General features: G+C 40.9%; 6 protein-coding genes across 6 annotated transcripts; 3 read left to right on the top strand and 3 right to left on the bottom strand.

Annotated features, from left to right (window-relative positions):
- Positions 1–58: 58 nt before the first annotated feature.
- On the top strand, positions 59–211 carry V1514DRAFT_322081 (uncharacterized protein; the record flags this gene model as incomplete). The annotated part of the gene is made up of 1 exon (XM_066926095.1): positions 59–211. A coding segment is annotated over one exon (153 nt), but the record flags the coding sequence as incomplete, so codon positions are not given.
- Positions 212–1,585: 1,374 nt separating this feature from the next.
- On the top strand, positions 1,586–3,043 carry V1514DRAFT_336779 (uncharacterized protein). Its single transcript, XM_066928590.1, has one exon. It carries the CDS (start codon positions 1,636–1,638, stop codon positions 2,725–2,727), a length of 1,092 nt encoding a protein of 363 aa, XP_066781318.1. The 5' UTR covers positions 1,586–1,635; the 3' UTR covers positions 2,728–3,043.
- Positions 2,832–5,250, bottom strand: V1514DRAFT_336780 (uncharacterized protein). Its single transcript, XM_066928591.1, has 3 exons — positions 5,028–5,250; positions 4,177–4,953; positions 2,832–4,058 (listed from the first exon to the last, which is right to left on the bottom strand). The coding sequence occupies exons 1-3, from the start codon at positions 5,159–5,161 to the stop codon at positions 3,032–3,034; spliced, it is 1,938 nt and encodes a 645-aa protein (XP_066781319.1). The 5' UTR covers positions 5,162–5,250; the 3' UTR covers positions 2,832–3,031.
- A 121-nt stretch (positions 5,251–5,371) lies between these two features.
- V1514DRAFT_298393 (Pex12 amino terminal region-domain-containing protein) lies at positions 5,372–7,007 on the top strand. Its single transcript, XM_066925486.1, has 2 exons — positions 5,372–5,799; positions 5,853–7,007. The coding sequence occupies exons 1-2, from the start codon at positions 5,392–5,394 to the stop codon at positions 6,696–6,698; spliced, it is 1,254 nt and encodes a 417-aa protein (XP_066781320.1). The 5' UTR covers positions 5,372–5,391; the 3' UTR covers positions 6,699–7,007.
- V1514DRAFT_336785 (uncharacterized protein) lies at positions 6,583–9,119 on the bottom strand. The gene is made up of 2 exons (XM_066928592.1): positions 8,275–9,119; positions 6,583–8,212 (listed from the first exon to the last, which is right to left on the bottom strand). The coding sequence occupies exons 1-2, from the start codon at positions 9,008–9,010 to the stop codon at positions 6,798–6,800; spliced, it is 2,151 nt and encodes a 716-aa protein (XP_066781321.1). The 5' UTR covers positions 9,011–9,119; the 3' UTR covers positions 6,583–6,797.
- A 99-nt stretch (positions 9,120–9,218) lies between these two features.
- V1514DRAFT_180252 (cell morphogenesis N-terminal-domain-containing protein) lies at positions 9,219–17,159 on the bottom strand. Its single transcript, XM_066924593.1, has 5 exons — positions 16,284–17,159; positions 15,417–16,229; positions 11,416–15,366; positions 9,389–11,356; positions 9,219–9,325 (listed from the first exon to the last, which is right to left on the bottom strand). Exons 1-4 carry the CDS (start codon positions 16,974–16,976, stop codon positions 9,416–9,418), a joined length of 7,398 nt encoding a protein of 2,465 aa, XP_066781322.1. The 5' UTR covers positions 16,977–17,159; the 3' UTR covers positions 9,219–9,325; positions 9,389–9,415.
- Positions 17,160–17,454: the final 295 nt, after the last annotated feature.

Raw genomic sequence — 17,454 nt, forward strand, 5'->3', positions numbered from 1 at the left:
GGAAGAGCGTTACGGCGGCTCTGATCTTTCGGGTATCGTACCTCTAGGCGATTGTCAGGTATCCAGAGGTGAACGCATGCGCGTGTTTCAAGGTCACGAAGCCATTGGAGAAGTTCCTGGGTCATTAGTCGCCATGTACATTAATACGTACGAGATTGCGGATGCAAAGCAATGCAAAATGTTCGACACGCAAGGATGCGTTAAGCAGTAAAGATTAAAGGTAGGTCATTATTTAGCCCTTTTTGAATGCTTGAAGAATTTGGCGCCATTAAAGATTCAGTACTGGTATTCAAAACTACAACATTCAGTGTCAGACTATTAGAGGTCTGTTTACGATTCAGGCTGAAGACAATGCTTAACAGTAGTGTGACGATGCAGTCGCGGCATAGTATGATTTTATATATTGGATCTCATTTGAATGAGAAGTCTATGGTTGATCTCATTTTCTGTAGATTAAAGTGTCTGTCTGCGTCAGTTTTTTTTTTTTTTTTGACCTAGAAGCCTATGCTGCTCAGTGGGTCCAACGTCACATAAAAGACGTTGTTTCGGGACATGAAATTTATGGTCCGTTCCACAATATCGTCCGCATAATCCAGTTTAATAACTACCATGAGTCTTTCTTATTTTGTTCTGGACTGAGCAAGTACGAATATCTCGAGCTCAGTTTTCTCTAAAACTGACATGGCGATTACCGTTTACAGATTACCGTTTACAGGAGCCAGGAGTTAATAATCCCATACGCTGCCATTAGCCTGACCTTGGCACTTTCGTATACCACCATTTCGAGAGTTAAACAACTATCTAGCTTGCTTTTCTATACCCTGGTTTGCAGTGTAATTCTGCGGTTAAGGGCCGTGCAAAGGAATGCTGTACATTAACTGAACATTGCTTTTAGTGTGAACTTGCTTATATTTTGAATGTTTCAGTGTATTTTGTTACTGGGATCATTAGACATTTGATTGAGTGTTTGTCGTAATTATTGTCACCTGTCATAAAATAATGCTAAAGCTGACTAAGCTATGGCATTTAAAGCCACAGCGTAGTCTTACAACTCTGCAAAGGCGCTTCATGTTTTGAATGAGCTCTCGTATTCATATTTGAATTATGCAATGCCTGATTTAAAGAGAAAATTCTTGTTGTATATATGGCAGGCCTGGTTCAATTAATTGGTTCACCTGGTTTATCTCCACAACCAGAATTCAGTACTCTTTTTTTGGCCATTTCATATCTGCGCAATGCAAATATGACAAGATTACAACCCCGTCATCAAACACAAAAGCCAAAATAAACTTTGCCTAGTCAGCAAGGATTTAACTAGTTACCGTACCATCCATTATACGATTGTTCATGCCACTTCTTCGGTATATGTATGCGCCAGTTCGGCGATTACTTTGAATGTTTAACTAAGCTGAGCTTACTATCGAATAAAGTTCAAGGGTGACCCGTTCTTTGGAACCGCGGTCTCGAAGGCCTCAAGCAAAAACACACATAACGCCATCGTGGCGCCGGCTTAATAATATGGTACCGTCTGCTTTCCATTTATCTGTGCGAGAAATACGTATAAAGTCCTCGTTCTTCCCCGATTGCTCTTCCAATATCGTTGTACATTACTGAATTGTGAAATCCTCAATCATAATGTCTGGAAGCAAGCTTTTTGAACCCATCAAGGTTGGCTCCGTTGAGCTGCAGAACAGAGTCGTTCTCGCTCCGCTCACTCGTTTCCGCAACGACGACGATGGTAGCCCAAATGCGGACCTTGCCGTGCCTTACTACGCCGAGCGAGCGTTGGTCCCCGGCACGTTACTGATTGCCGAAGCGACCGATCCGTCGTTGTTCGCCGGAGCGTACCCTAACGTGCCCGGCTTGCATACAGATGCTCAGGTGGAAGCTTGGAAGAAGGTTACCAAGGCAGTTCATGACAAGAAGAGCTTTATTTTTGACCAGATCTGGTCCCTCGGCCGTGTTAACCCAGGCGTAGTCCAGCCAAAGATCTACGGCCCATCACCAATTGCTGACGGTGAAGCCAAGGTTCCGGAGGAACTTACTAAGGAAGAGATTCATGAGCTTCAACAAAACTTCGTTACTGCAAGTGTCAATGCTATCAATGCCGGCTTTGATGGTGTTGAAATTCACGGCGCTCATGGATACTTGGTGGACCAGTTCTTCCAGGCAGTTAGCAACCAGCGCACTGACGAATACGGTGGCTCGGTCGAAAACAGGGCCCGGTTCGGTCTCGAGATTGTTGACAAGGTTGCGGCCGCGATTGGCGCCGACAAGGTTGGCATTCGCCTGTCACCGTTCTCTGAATTTCAATCCATGAAGGATGAGAATCCTTACCCGCAGTTTGAATACATCATTTCAAAGTTGCAAGAAGTTCACCCTGATCTTGCCTACCTTCACGTTGTTGAACCCCGCGTGTCCGGTGGCTCGGAGAGAGTATGGAACGAAAAGGAGGAATCCACTGAGCCGTTCCACAAGTTGTGGAAGGGCGCCTGGATTGCTGCCGGCGGCTTTACCCCCGAGTCTGCGATCGAGTATGCTAATACTCACGAGAATTCGTTGGTTGCGTTCGGACGAAGCTTTGTATCGAACCCTGACTTGGTGGCAAGAGTTAAGGAAGGTATTGCTTTTAGACCGTACGACAGAAATCAGTTTTACAATGCCAAGGCCAAAGAAGGATATCTTGGATATGAGTTTGCTCCTGAGCTTAAGGGAAAGTACTACTAGATCTTTGAGCTCGTGTTAATGTAAGATAATGTATAATGTTACGCATAAGCTTTTTTCGTCATTTTCCTGAAGAAACGCTTATATCTATAGAATAGTTAATTGTATAAAATGTAAGTTATGTGCATTGATTATTAAAAAAAAAAAAGAAAGAAAGAAAACAAAAACAAAAATGCATTATATCCAATTCAAATTTAAAGGCATTATAGTATACACAAACTCTATATAGAACGCATGGGTAAAATACAAATTACTGACAAGTCTGCCAAAATATATATGAAAGTGTTAAATTAGAAAAAAAAATTTCCTAAAGTTCATCATGAGTTACTGAATGGGTAGTGGCAATACTGCTAGCATCATGAGGCTCGCTATTTGACGACTTGGTTAAGTATACCGATTTAATAATCGTGGAGGTAAGAGTAGTTGTGGAAGTTGAAGCAAAATTCTCGTCATCAACATCGTCAATGTCTTCTGTTTGTTCATCAATTTTGCTTTCGATCTTTTCATCATCCTGATTATCAATCAATTCAATAGTATCTGAACCATTCGATTCTAAAGTCGAATTAACTGCCTCATCCACCACCGAATCCAAAATCCGCTGAACTTGAACTTTAACACTGGCTACCCATAAAACAATTTCAGAAGTGACAGCGTCAAATACGTCTTCCGTTTTTGATTCATCGATGGGGATTTTTTTAAGCATCGATATAAACTCTTCCGTCGTGTCGCGAAGATTTTTGAACTCTTTCCAGTCGTCCCAGGTTACGCCGTCCGTATATGCCCATTTACGGGAAAGCTCACTCAATCCAACGTCTGTCACGGTTTTAAAAATAACAACAGTAGATGCTCTAATGGACTCCGCCTCAGCATATATTGCCTTTAACGAGTCAAGAGCTTGATCTTCAACCAGTTCAGCCTTGAGTGGCAAAACATATCTTATCAACGACGATAATTCTGCCGGTTCTGCTTCCTTAATCAAACTCTGAATCGCTTTCTTCACTTCAGTAATGTTCACTTCTGATTCCTGTAAAAATTGGAGCTTGGCTGTCACAAAAAATGCATCCAGATCAGCACTTAATGTTGAAACAGCACTTTTACCAGCCTTTTTAAATTTCTGTTGCCATCCTTCAATATCGGCATTGATTTCTTTGCGAACTAAGTCTGCTTCGTAATCTCCTTCCTTGGCCGCAGGAGTCGGCTCCGGAGATGCCATTGACGACGGTTCGCGACTTAATGAAATCGATTCTGCAATAGCTATCGTGCTAGATGTTGAAGTATCCTTGCTGCTGGGACTTGAAAATGTACGAGTATCATAGACGGTTGAAGTAATTTCACTACAATGATTCATCGCCAAAATTAGGTTTCCAGATTAAAAGAAAAAAACACAATAAACCATAGTCCAACGCTACTATATAAAATCCCAAAATAAACCAAAAAAAAAGTAATATTTACCTTATAGGTGCTTCTTCTTCTTCCTCGAGTGCGTCATCAATTTTGTCAAGATCATCATCCTGTTTATCTTGCTCAAATTCATCGATTTCATCAATGTCGTCTTCTAAATCATTATCAAAACTACGCTTAACTTTATCCACGATCGTGTTAGAATTGTTAAGCGCCAGAAGACGAACTTTGATACGAGTAAACGCAGGCTCTACATGAGCAAAGTACAATCTTAAAGCATGCACCTTCACGACTTCATCATAAAAGATAATCAGGTCATGCCAGGCAATTTTAGACAATTCAGAAAGTCTAATGGCAACCTGTTTGGAAACAGCACCTGCGTGCTTAGAAAATACAATGCCCTTCGAAACGCTGGCGGCGCCGAGTTGTTTAGATTTCTCAATGTATGGTGTCGCATGAGTCCATCGTCTGCGCATGTCATCGTTCCACACAGTGTACCACAACTCTGTTGCCTTATCAAAATGGGGCTTCACGTGATGGCTATAGCGTGCAAAAACGAGATCATGAGCCTGATCAACATGGCGTGCCAAGTGATTGTCGTACGTCAGCTTTGCAGCAACCGAAGCCTTGTTAAGCAGAGGCTGCGCGTTGGTACTGTAGATAGCGCTAGCTCTTGAGATAACCGGGCCAGCATATGGCTTGACCTTGTCCTCGTACCACGGTGTCAGCGGTTCTGTGATACGTTCTGTGACTGGACATAGCAGGCTTGATGTTGGATCACTCGGGCATTTCCAAAACGCTGCATAGATCAGATAGTAAGCCAATAAGCTGCCATAGAAAAAAAAAACGTATTAGCAAGCACTTAATTAAAAAAAAGATCAAAAAATAAATTAAAAACGCACTGAAAAAACAACGACGCAAGAATTCGACTAAAGGTTCTACGGTTTCTGTCCCGTTTTGTCTTTCGGCGTGGTCGTTTTGCTGTATACTGCTCTGGCACTGCACTTGCAGCCGGACGCTGATTCTGCTGAGACATACTAAATCGTCTTGTGAAAAATCGATATAGATTGCAAACAAATTTTGCAATGTTCACTTGATCCAGAAAGTTCAAAGTGAACTCGCAACTCGCAGCTGATGCAGCACTGGAAACCACTGAAGCGCAAGCGCTGTAAAGTAAGGGTCTTGAACCATCCCCGCGAAACTTACTAATGTCATCCCTCGGCTAATGTAGTTAGCAAATTCAGGACGAACGATGGCTTCAGCCAAATGTCAATAAAAATGTCACATTTGCTGGCCATAAATCCATTGTTGCTTGATCCATCAAGGCCGACTTTGTTTGAGCTAGTGACGGCTGAGCAATTGAGCGCTTTGCTTGCCCCGTCCGTCCGCTACGTGCTTGCTCACGCAGCTCAGCGGCACCCACGATACCTTCTTCGTGCAGTTCTTAATTTCGATGAGTTATACGCTTTACTGGCAGCAGCGATTGAACTTCGGTGTCTTAAAACTTGGAATGCCTCACTTACTGAGTCGTTTTATGATCTTAAACGGTGTCGGTTTTTGCCAGCAGATCGAATTGTGATTGCAGCTGCAGGTGGTTCAAAACAAGTTGAAGACAGAGTTAATGACCTGGGAAAACTGGGGCAAAAAGAGATATATGGTTCATTATTAGCCTTGGTAATCACAAATGGTTTTTTTATTTTATGACCAACACTTGCTAATTTGTACAGGTTGGTATTCCATATCTGCAAGAGAAGCTTGACCGTTATTATGAGTCAATTCAAGCCAGATCGCTATTCCGCACTCGTCAAGCACAACAAGGCATTTCTAATTCGTCATCTCGAATTGATCGTATCAAAGCTGCCGTTGAAATCCTTTTTAAGAAATTTTATCCGTCGATCAAGTTCGGTGGTGGCACGTTAGCCGTTTTGTTTAACTTGTTATACCTTTTTGGCAAATCACCGCATCGCTCATTTATAGATTTTCTATTGAATATCCGATTTACTAGACAAACAGATCTAACATTTGCTTCTACCAACATGCCAGTAAATTTGACTACTACTCAGATCACGTCCTCGGCATTACGGCAGCGTTTGTCACAAGCGGCTCTCACCGCATTCGATTGGACATTATCGTCCATTTTGCCTACAGCAGTGTTATCCCTAAAAATTCTTGAATGGTGGCACGCATCGGATTTTTCAAGACAGCTTTCAATATCTAACAGGCGGCGTCAATTGGAAGTTCAGTCCCATGATCCCATGAATGAATCAGATGTCAAATATGCGCTCGCACCCCCAATCATGCCTTCGTCAACGTCGAGCGACGATGATGGCGATGGTGATGGTGGCAATACTTCAAACATCTGTCAACTCTGCCAGTCAGAAATAAGAGATCCTACAGCGATTGAAACTGGGAAAGTTTTTTGTTACTCGTGTATTTATTCATACATTAGTCAAACTCGTGAAACGGTTACTGCTGTGCGATGTCCCTCGACTGGCAGGCGATTATTAGCTTGTCGTATTGATGACATAACTGGGAAATGGATTGCGGGAGGTTTACGGCGTTTAATTATTTAGGTTACAATAAAATTATTCATACATGGTGTACATTCAATGATATTACTCCTTTTTGCCTTTTCTTAAATGTACCCAGCTTCGTCCATTCCATTCATGCTGCTACACGCTTGCGGAAACTGCTGTATAAGTTGATCGTCTACTAGACCTCACGGTAGAGGAACTGGTTGTAGATTCAGTTTTTATCGTTTGAGTCACTGCACGCGATATGGATAATATCGATCTTGTTGAAATTGACATTAACTTTTTCGTTTCTCGTTTGGGCTTCTGTCTGGGTGCGGCAGCGCGCAAACCCTTGCGTTCCCTTCTCTCATCTTCAATAGTCTTTGCCTTGTGCACAACATTATCAACTGTCTCATCTCTTGACAAATCATTACAAAATATATCGGACCAATCATCATCTATCCGTGGGATCACAATCAAGTTTTCTTGTTCCAAATCAAGATCCGCCTTGTTCAACCGCACGCTTGATTTTTGCAATACCAAATCGTCATCTTCCAAATCTGATTTTAAACTAGCTCTTGATTTAACAATATTATGATTGCACTCTGGAGAAATTGTCTTTGCAAATGAAACGCCCCGATCTTGAATTTGCTGTAAACCCATGGTTTCCTTAGAATCTCTATCTGGAAACACAGGAAGTAGCGTCCATACTTCTGACTCTTCTTTCTTGTTCGTCATTGGTATGTCTTGCCAAATCTCACTTTCTATTAAGAACTCATAAAGTGGTTGTTCAATAAGAAAATGTTTCCGCTCATCTTGAGATCCAAATAAATCTGCAGAAACTGTGTCAATCGCTATCACTTGCAAAATATTTTGAATTGCAAACACGTAGCCTCGAATATATATCGGCGATAGAAGATTCTTTAAAACCGTACTTCCCGCAGTATTTGATGTAACCCACGCTAACTCTTCTGGCAGAGGCAGCGTTCTTTTGAGTCCTTCAGCTGCCTGCTCGGAAAAGAATGATTGCAAAACTTTGAAATGAGGAGGAAAATACATTGTACATGAAAGTTGTGCTTGAGATTGAGTTAAATATATTGACGAGTTTGATTGAATTTCTTTCAATGGCGGGCAAAGTGAAATTCCCGCAAGTTGGGGCAATTCTTTAGTCATTTCTGTATCCTTCATCTGTGGCTGAAGACGAAGATTCATGTAATTTACATACTCCAACCACTTTCTGCTAAGGCGGACTGTATCGGTAAGTAATAACACATTAGCGCTTTTAACCGACGGTATATATGAACGAATGGCAGAAAGTAACTGTCTGTTCACAGATGATCCACTGCCAGAAAAAGAGGTTGATTGCATTACTATTCGATCATTCGGCCAGTGAAGAGTTCGTTCTATATAATTAACCAAAGATGGATCAGCAGGCCCCGGTGGAAGATAAATGGTAATGCGAGGCTTTTGAAAGTTGTAATATTGTGAATCAGCGATATCTTCAAGAAGTCGAATCAAAGCTCCCGAATGAGATGTGACTACAATCACAATATCAACAATATGCTGAGACCATGCTAAAAACCTGTTAGAACATAGAAAAAAAACATTTCCATTTACACAATACATAATACCATACCTTTCAACCCAGATACATCAAGCAGAGATAGCCATTTCAAATTATCAATATCAGATTCTGGAATATCAATCGGAGCCCATCTTCCGGAAGGAGAGCCTAGTATTGCGTTGATCATGTCTCCGAATTGACTGTTCCGTTCACTTTGTCGTGACCAGACAGTGACAGTCGGACGAAGTGCACGATACGTAGTCTCAATTGACTTTCGTACCGCAATTGGTGAAATATCAAATAAAGTAGGACCTTCCGACGCTGTGTTATCTTCGGATATATCATAATTTGATGGTTGTATATACTGCGTTCGTTGATTTAAATGAGCACGGCCGTCGTGAACGTATAGAATTGAAGTATTGACCCCATTGGCCGCCGTGAAAAAATCCAAGTCCAGTGAATAAGATCCCAAAAAAAGAAAATTCACTGAAGGAACCAAATATTTTTTAACTCCATCCAATTTGTTAATATTTAGGTTAATTGCAAGATCATTCGCAAGTTGGACAAGCTTCGACGCAGCCTTGGTGTCGCTGGTAATGAACACGATCGATTCAGCATGGTGTGGCACACTCCCTACAGACCGTATCAAATGAGTAAACGCACCGAATGAAAAAAATCGATTTTCAAGTGAAGATTTTGAATAATCAGGTGCCTTAAACTCGTCCACGGGTGAGCTAGCGAATGTGAGAAATAACAGTACGGTAACGAAGCTGAGTCCCACAATCAGTGATCGTCTTAGGCGTATCATCGTTGCATTTGATCCCGACTCGAGTCAAAGTAAGGCAACAGCTTCACCTTGCAATTTATCAGTAATCAACTTTAAATGGATTTCCAATTGGTTTTGATGTAAGCCATCTGATCTGCAATGCAAATTTAGAACAAAGACATGGATAATTAACATACCCGGGTAACTGGGATATATTCATTAATTTTACCTTGTTTTATTGATCAAAATGAAACGCAAATTTATAATATTTTCATACATGCAACCCAAATAAAAGCCATTTTCCGTACCATAAATCCAGTCATAAAAAAAAACAGTTTACAAAATCAAATCATATTTCTATAAACAAGCGTTAGTATTCTCTGAAAAAAAAATTTCAAAGGAAAAAAAAAAAAAACTTACTTATACATTGTTCGTGAAAATCCGAAGCTACTCCAATAAGCTCGTGTAGGCCGTAGGCTCTTCAGCGAAAAATGAATTCAAGTTATCCAATGCAGCGACCATGTGAGATAGTCCATCGTTATCTTCAGTACCAGTATACGAAAACATCGTGTCGCTTCGTTCTAGCGGGTAAAAATTGGTACTGCTCTTAATTCCACTGCTTGACGTAGCACTAATTCCAAATGCTCCTCCAAAATATCCGCCATCGTTTACGCCCGGCCCAAATTGACTGTTTGTTGAGCCTTGTTGATACTGTCCCGGGAATCTCAATCCAGTATGCGCATATTCATCCCTTGTAAATTGAACATTCATGCTAGGCTCAATACTGCGATAGTCAGAGTTGGCGACATCACACGAGTAGAACACGGCATGGACATTACTGCGAGTGACAGAGGACCTAACTGACGGTAAGGGAACTGACCAACCATCAATAGCAGGAATGCCAAATGTGCTGGTACTGCTCTCAAAATCATCCTTTCTTCCAATCATCGATCGACCTCCAAGTGAAGTTCGTAATACATGTCGATCCATTTGAGCACCTGGGATGTATGTCGCTTCATCTAGAACCTGCAAAGCAAGTTTTGCATATTCCGTTTGCAACAATCGAAGAAGTGGAGATATCAAATCTGCTCCTATAGCAACAAACTCGGGCCGACTCATATCCACTATCGGAAACAAATATCTCAATATTTCCATGGTCTCCACTCGTACATAGTCAATTTTATTTGATAGAAGACCAAGCAAAAATACCATAATGTTAGGTTCATTATCAGTAAACATAGTAGCCTGGATGGCATGAACTAGTTGACGTATAAAATCATCCTTTATTCTAAACCGGCCCTTTGCCAAACTCGACATCATGCGTGCAATTATACTGACTTGTTCTTGAGTGGCAATGGCAGCCAATTTCTCTGCTGCCTGAATGATTTCAGACGACAGCTCACCAATTTCAAGCGCATGCAAAAATCGTGCAAGATTAACAAGAATAGCATATAACAATCTAGTATTATCACCAGTAATCTCGTTCAATTCAAGCGCGTTCAATTTATCCAAAACTCTTAGGGTTTGATCATATGACTTGCTGGATCGAAGCCCAGGCAGCACAGCCTTTTGAAGACCTTCAAACTTGCCATCCCACTTAGCAGGGAAAACTGACATGAACAGACTGATCACATCTCTATCATCAAAAGAGAATTTCATCATTAAGTTCTCCAAAATAAACAAAGTTTCAATAAATTCTTGCTCGTGAATGGTTTGCAAGCAAGCAACAGTGGCCCAAAATATTTGCGGATAATTCATTAGTTCCAGAGACTCAATTCTAATCACAATCGCGTTCAAAGTCATCAAAATTTGCATCGCAAAATTCTGAATATCCCCGTTTGCATCTGCTATTGTATTTGACAGCCTGACAAGCATGTCTGCAAGAAGGTTCTGATCGATATCCTTAAATGTTAACCTAAAAATCTGAAACGACCTGCAAGCAAAATGACGAACAGGACAAGTAGTAGCCCAAGTTAATGCGATCCGACTCCATTCATTATGTAAATTAGCGTCCAAGGCAGTAAACATTTCAAGCACTTTCTTAATCATAAAATCCATCGTTTTTGGTGTTCTCATAGATTCCTCGTCAGTGTAAAGATCGTCGTAAGACCATATGGTCTTGCTATCTCGCCTTCGAACCAAATCAATAAATTCTGCTGTGCTGACATAACTCTCGCTATCAATTTCAGGATGTAAAGGTAAAACCAATTCGTGAATAAGATGTACAAGAAGTTCACGAGCTTGTTCATGCACAAGTGGATTATAATGGTCTAATAAAATAAAAACCACGTGAAGAAGCTGTGCTAGGTTTTCAGACATTGCCGCCACAGGGCTCACCAGCAAATCAACTAATAAAATCACCGCTAGCTGACCAATCGAGAATCCAACCTACAAATGTTAGAAATTCATTATTTTATTTTATTATTGGCGGGAGAAATATAGCTTACCTGTTTGGACGAATAAGGCAGTGACTGTGATAAGTCTGCCACATAGGGAAACTGTTCTTCAATATTTGGATACTCACGCGGGTCACCATGAGTAGGTAACATACTGGTGGGTTGAATATAAGCAATCAGCGCCTCTACTAATTTGGCACCTGCTGGCGTAGACGCGATATAGACAACAATTTGCTTGCCATATTCAACAAACGTAGAATCGCGCCGCTCCACACTAGTGTTTATCAAAAAGTCCAAAATTGCTCTAACATTACCATGATGCCTAGCAGAGGCCAATGTGACCCACAGAGCTTCAATTTCGTTCTGAATTTTGCTACTGAACCGAACAGTAATCTCAAATAGGTTTGTCATAACCATGTATGCAGATGGCGAAGGATCTCTACCATTAGGATCCAATTGCAATTCAACAGCCGAGAGCCATGGAATCAAAATTGCCAATATATCACGACGACAAGACACACTAACAATATTGAAAAACATTGTTAATTCAGAAATAATGGGATATGTCAAACCCGAATATTCCAGTGCAAATTGAGTTGACAGATTGAATTGTGCCCTCTTGTATACAGCTGTTGTTCTATCAGAAATACTAATTTCATAATTTTGAACATGCGACTTGGCAAAAAACCTCAACTCCATTGCTTTTAGAAGCGCTGCCGCCTTAACCCGAATTTCTGATTTTTCATCGCTAATTTTAAATAACCCTAAGGCAAATGGTTGACGAATATTGCAAGGATAATGTGGATTTTGAATAAGAACATCAGCAACTGCATTAAAATATGTTTGCGTGAAACTAGCTCCAGGTTCTTCTGCGTAACAAAATGCTATTGCCTTATCAAGTAATAACTTGTGATCTTGATTGGCCATAAGAAGGTTGACAGTTGCTTGTTTACCGATGGCATGCAGCTTCGGCGAGTCACTGTTAAAAATAGCATGTGTCCACGCAAATAAGCTGTGAATATCAAATGACATCACGGCAGTCTGTGCACCGTGACTTTCAATGGTCTCAGTCAAGGGACCGTTTAGAATTGACGCCATCGAACTCATGGCCGCAGTTTCCAACAATCCTCGTTCCACTTCCATCGAAGCCAGAACTACTCCTTGTTCTGACACATCTTTGTTATAATAATCCAACGCTGCTTTCTTCATTTTGAGATTTCGTTCAATAGCAATATAACTGTTCTGTCCATAGCCGCACCATTCCTCGATAAGTTTGAAGCAAGACACTCTAGCTTCAAATGGTAACCAGCGTTTTGGCTCCTTTGTCAACAAAATGCTCTCATACACTGCCTGCATTAAACCACAAAAATACCGACGAAGCTTCTGACAATCCCAATCAACTTGCACATCGGCTTGCGTAAGAAAATTCTTCGTGTTCTTAATGAAAGAAACTTGCTGATCCAATATCCATGTGTCCTTATATATTTTTTCTTCTTTTAAGTAATGCGATGTCAAGAGTAATACATGAACAATCTCGACCCTCAGCCAATCATGTCGACGATTTCGGCGCCAAGGAAGTGCACTGGTCGAAGGCGGCTGATTATTATTGTTAATATTATTGCTATTATTATTCGCATTACTTGCTGATGAACGTCGATTATCTGAAAGAACTGAAATCATTGGTTGCAGCGACTCCAATAACGACTTGTAAATATTAATATTTATGCAGCCAAGTCCAGAAATAACAGCCTCCCTAACTAGCCCATAATCAACATGTAGCAATGGAATTACAAGATTAAACAAAGATTTTGCTGATGTTATTCTTCTGTTGGTGGTTAATAACGGAGGCGGCGTTTTCAGCTTTAGTTGTGAGTGGTTTTTTTGTGCTGTCCTACCTGAAACGACCTCATCTTGACCATCCGTTGCTGTCATTGTACAACATGCGACAATCAGATATAGCTTCCACTGCTCAAGAAATACTTCTGGCTTTGTTCTCATGCTATGCTTCGGATAGCTCTCGATTGAATGATGTGACGGCAGGCGGTGATATGCATCTGCAATCTCCATAACAGTTCTTTGCATGTGTAGCAATCTACTACAAACTGATGTCCGGCACAAAGCAACTGGCATAGGAAAACTAGTTAGGCAAGTGGTCAAAAATCTTGGAAAAGCTCGCAACCATAAGGCAGAATCGACACCTGATTCAGATTCAATAAGTCGTAACAAAATCCCTCGCGTACTTCCGTCTTTGCTCTCCTGCTGCAGAGCAGTTAGTCTCGACTTCTCGACAGTAGATACCAGGTCAAACTCATTTGAGTTTAAATCCAAAATACCCCAACCGTTTCCGGATTCTAAAACGTCAATTATTCTTAAGAGATTATTCCTAGACTCATTCTTCGATTGCATTTTAAGTACTTCAACTTGTTCATCTAATGCTGCGTCAAAGTGCTTTATGAGTCTAAGAATAGATACAGCATAGCGACGTACGGCTCTGCTTTGTGAGCACAAAAAGAATAGACCGTTACTTTCAATTTCTTCGATAACAGACCACACAGAAGCTGTTTCCATTTCTTCACCCCTGCTACTAGATGACGTTTCGGTTGTGATTGGACTGACAGTACCTTCAGATAACAATATCTCTCTTTGGTCAATTGTTTTCTTCTTGATGACATCTACCCATATATTGAGCAACTCCACATAAAACTTAAGAGTATTTTCAACATTAAAAGTGGCATCAAGTAACCCCATATCTGCCGTCGTACTGTAACGCTCTTCAAAATTAAAAATAAACCTTGCAAATCCAGTAACTATAGTTTGCGGTGAATATCGAGGATTTCTGGCTAAACTCTTCAGAGCATTTACCGCTGCCCTGGCGACACGCTCATCTGGATGCATGGTACCTTTGCACAGCATTTCAACAATTTTACCAAACGCAACCGAGGACGGAACACATCGTGGAATGGCTTCAAAAACAGTAAGAATCAATTCATAATTAGCATACAAAGATTCAGTAGAGCTCTGACTACTCGAATCAATCTTATCTCTAAAAGAAAACGTTCCACTAGGCGTCTTCGGAGTACTACCCGACAATTTTTCGTCCAGGACTGTCTGACCTCCAAAATAATTATCACAAATAACAGCTATTCGACCTAGAATTCGTGTGAACTGATGATAATACTCCTTCAGTAAAGGATTTGTTGGAATTGGAATTGGATCATTCGGTAAGCTAAAATCATCAGACATTAACGGCTGGTTTGATTTGGGAATCGCATAAAAAGGCGGGAAATTTCCGCTTTGAGCATCTGATAAAATCGCTAAAAAAGAGCTAATGCCAACAATCATTCTCTCTGATGAAAGTAAATCAATCGATAAATTTAATTCCGTGGTCGCATTCAAAGTGTCACTGCTAAGAAGAGGAAATAGAATATTTTTTAAACAATACTCGGGATGACTGGCACCCACAAATCTGATTAGCTGAATGCAGGCACCAATCACTCCCGGATCTGCAGTAAGCCATGACTTCTTTTGACCGCCAAGAAACAATGTTTTTGTGATTTGATCGAGCCGTTTTGTCGCATTATTCAAAGATTCGGTACATCGGCGCAAATAAACCCAAAGCAATCGTGCAATCCCACAAATTACAATCACTCTACAATTTCTATCCTTTAATTTGTTGTAATTGGCTTCAAGCAACGGAACCCAGCTCTCTTTAAAGATTTCCGATGGAGCGACACAAAGTAAGGTACAAGCCAAAGGGAATGCACTAGCCCAGTATTTCTGTTTCGATACCATAGAAAGAACTTTTGGATAAGACATTGAAATTGCGGATACCCATGTGGGATAGTTGACTTCAGCCGTGGCTGTGCCAGCAACATTCAAAAGTAGCTGATTCATTACCTCACAATATGCCTGTTTTATGCGTTGACCATGCGAGAGTACCAAAAACTTCGATACTGATTCCATAAAATCAGCCGAATCTTCAAAAGCGTCCATAGGATATACCTATATATATTTATTAAAAAAACTCATGAAATTCAATCATAAAAACTTACTGTCAACTTCAAGTATTTCATGCCGTGAATAATTAATTGCACATTTATTTCTTGCTCTTTTGACATGTTTACATCGCCGTTGGTTTTCTCCAATTCAGCGATGAAACGATCACTGACACTAATAAAACGCAATTTTGACATTTCACCTAACAACTCAGCAAACAAATTCCAATTTGCCGATCTAATTACGCTAGAGTTTAATAAACTCGAGTCTGATGCTTTAATCTGCTTAAACACAATCTCTTCAAGTTTGTCACCCATTTCTTCGCCTAACATATCAGCAGATGTTTGTTTCACCACCTCTATCAATACGCGGCATAGAATGTATATGGATATTAAACTTTTTCTATCGGCTTGCTGAGCCAGATCGGCCCGAAAAGCAGACTGAGGAGCGGTACCGGTTGACGTAGAGTGATTTTTGTGAAAACCAAAACTACTTCCACTGTTTACCGTTGGCGTACCTATCTGCCGAGACAATTGATGCCTGTGACCAATTGGAGACCTATCTGATAAACTCTTGCTAACTTTGTGTCTAAGACCTAAACTACTGGACTGAACTGGCTGATTCTGATGTGGCGGCAATGAGACTTTGTCCCGAGCAGCAGCCGTGGCAGCTTCTGATTTCGATTTTCTCCAAAACATGACTGCATCAATAACAGGTCGAGGTCTTTGACGAGAAATGTAACCAAGTGACTTCAAAATCTTATCAAACACGGGGTCCGCGCCTACACCCAATAATGTTGTAATTGGAGGTTCGTTTTCGAGTGAATACGATAAACACAAGTTTAACTTCTTTTCCGCATGCCGCACAAACTGTATTGTTAGCAATACTGGATGAACAGCGTAATACGCAAAATCTTAGCTTACCTGAGTGAACACAATATGCAGCGCATATTCAGCTGGAGTAATAAACTTATTTCCTTCGTGAGCTTTTAATGCTTGTTGTGCTTGAAACTGCGGTGCCAATGAAAAAAGGGCTGACCCTTGGAGTTGCTGATTTCGTCTAGCTGCAGAACCTCCGAGGGAAAACGATCGTGGCAACTGAGGCCGGCCCGATAAAGAATTTTGAGTTGTATCACCAGCTCGTAAACGAATTGGCGATGTCTTTTGAGGTGCAGCAACAGAAAAAGATGAGGAAGACGGAGACGCAGCCAAACGCGTAATGGGAAGGATAGGAAGAGAAGGGGATGTGGAAATTGAAGTTGAGGTTCTAGATTCGTTTGAAGTAGGTATTGATGAAGATACACTGAAACCTGTCGCACGTGATTGTTGCGGTGATAATGACGGTATTGCTGTTGCTGTTGTGGTTGTGGTTGAAACAATGGGAGCCGCTGGTTGAAGACCGATCACCGATGGAGCTGATGCAGTTGAAGATACTTGAGGTCGTGCGGGTGGAGCAGTGTAAGATGAGAAATCTGAAAACTCAGGCACTACAATGCCATTGTCCAAAGCCGATGAAGACAATCGCACATGTTTGGGTGAAATTTCAGTTTCCGTACCATCGATTATTGCTGGCCCATTGTTTAGATAAAGCTGGTGTTGTGGCTGGACATCGACCATGATAAAAACGCAGAGACCTTGACTGCCGCGGTGACCGCAAGAGCAGAAGTGACCGACGACGATCAAAAATATATAAATACTAGTAACAGTCTGTAACAAAGCTAACTAATGACTCGGTTGTAACGAAATTCTAGGGTTGAATAATGGTAGACGGTTGAGAGAAGTGGATTGTTTGGAATTGCTTTTAAAGTATGCCACGTTTATTTAGCTTTTACGAGTTACAGAAAACAATTAAAAAAATTAGTCAGGCATCACATAAGCTATTGCACCATCACGTATATGGAGAGCACCACCAGTATGTGTCAGTTTTACTATAATCAAGCATAAACAATTGCATGCAAAGTAAAATATTAACAAAAAAATGAAACTTTGATCAATCGTTAAATATTGCGGTTGTATTGTGCACGTATGGTAAGGACGTAACCAAGGGAACAATAATAGACTGCAAAGATCCGCAGTCTGCGGCTTTAGAATTGTT

This window comes from Lipomyces japonicus, assembly GCF_038497905.1.
Source record: "Lipomyces japonicus strain CBS 7319 unplaced genomic scaffold V1514scaffold_53, whole genome shotgun sequence".
Lineage (NCBI taxonomy): Eukaryota > Fungi > Ascomycota > Lipomycetes > Lipomycetales > Lipomycetaceae > Lipomyces > Lipomyces japonicus.

Excerpts from the sequence above, each read along its gene's own strand:
- V1514DRAFT_336779 (XM_066928590.1), top strand. The coding sequence starts at position 1,636 with ATGTCTGGAAGCAAGCTTTTTGAACCCATCAAGGTTGGCTCCGTTGAG.
- V1514DRAFT_336780 (XM_066928591.1), bottom strand. The coding sequence starts at position 5,161 with ATGTCTCAGCAGAATCAGCGTCCGGCTGCAAGTGCAGTGCCAGAGCAG. Across the intron at positions 4,954-5,027 it reads CTTGCGTCGTTGTTTTTTCA|CTTATTGGCTTACTATCTGA; the intron begins GTGCGTTTTTAA and ends TTTCTATGGCAG. Across the intron at positions 4,059-4,176 it reads GAAGAAGAAGCACCTATAAG|TGAAATTACTTCAACCGTCT; the intron begins GTAAATATTACT and ends GAATCATTGTAG.
- V1514DRAFT_298393 (XM_066925486.1), top strand. The coding sequence starts at position 5,392 with ATGTCAATAAAAATGTCACATTTGCTGGCCATAAATCCATTGTTGCTT. Across the intron at positions 5,800-5,852 it reads ATGGTTCATTATTAGCCTTG|GTTGGTATTCCATATCTGCA; the intron begins GTAATCACAAAT and ends TAATTTGTACAG.
- V1514DRAFT_336785 (XM_066928592.1), bottom strand. The coding sequence starts at position 9,010 with ATGATACGCCTAAGACGATCACTGATTGTGGGACTCAGCTTCGTTACC. Across the intron at positions 8,213-8,274 it reads TGATGTATCTGGGTTGAAAG|CATGGTCTCAGCATATTGTT; the intron begins GTATGGTATTAT and ends ACAGGTTTTTAG.
- V1514DRAFT_180252 (XM_066924593.1), bottom strand. The coding sequence starts at position 16,976 with ATGGTCGATGTCCAGCCACAACACCAGCTTTATCTAAACAATGGGCCA. Across the intron at positions 15,367-15,416 it reads TGAAATACTTGAAGTTGACA|GTATATCCTATGGACGCTTT; the intron begins GTAAGTTTTTAT and ends AAATATATATAG. Across the intron at positions 11,357-11,415 it reads TGCCTTATTCGTCCAAACAG|GTTGGATTCTCGATTGGTCA; the intron begins GTAAGCTATATT and ends TAACATTTGTAG.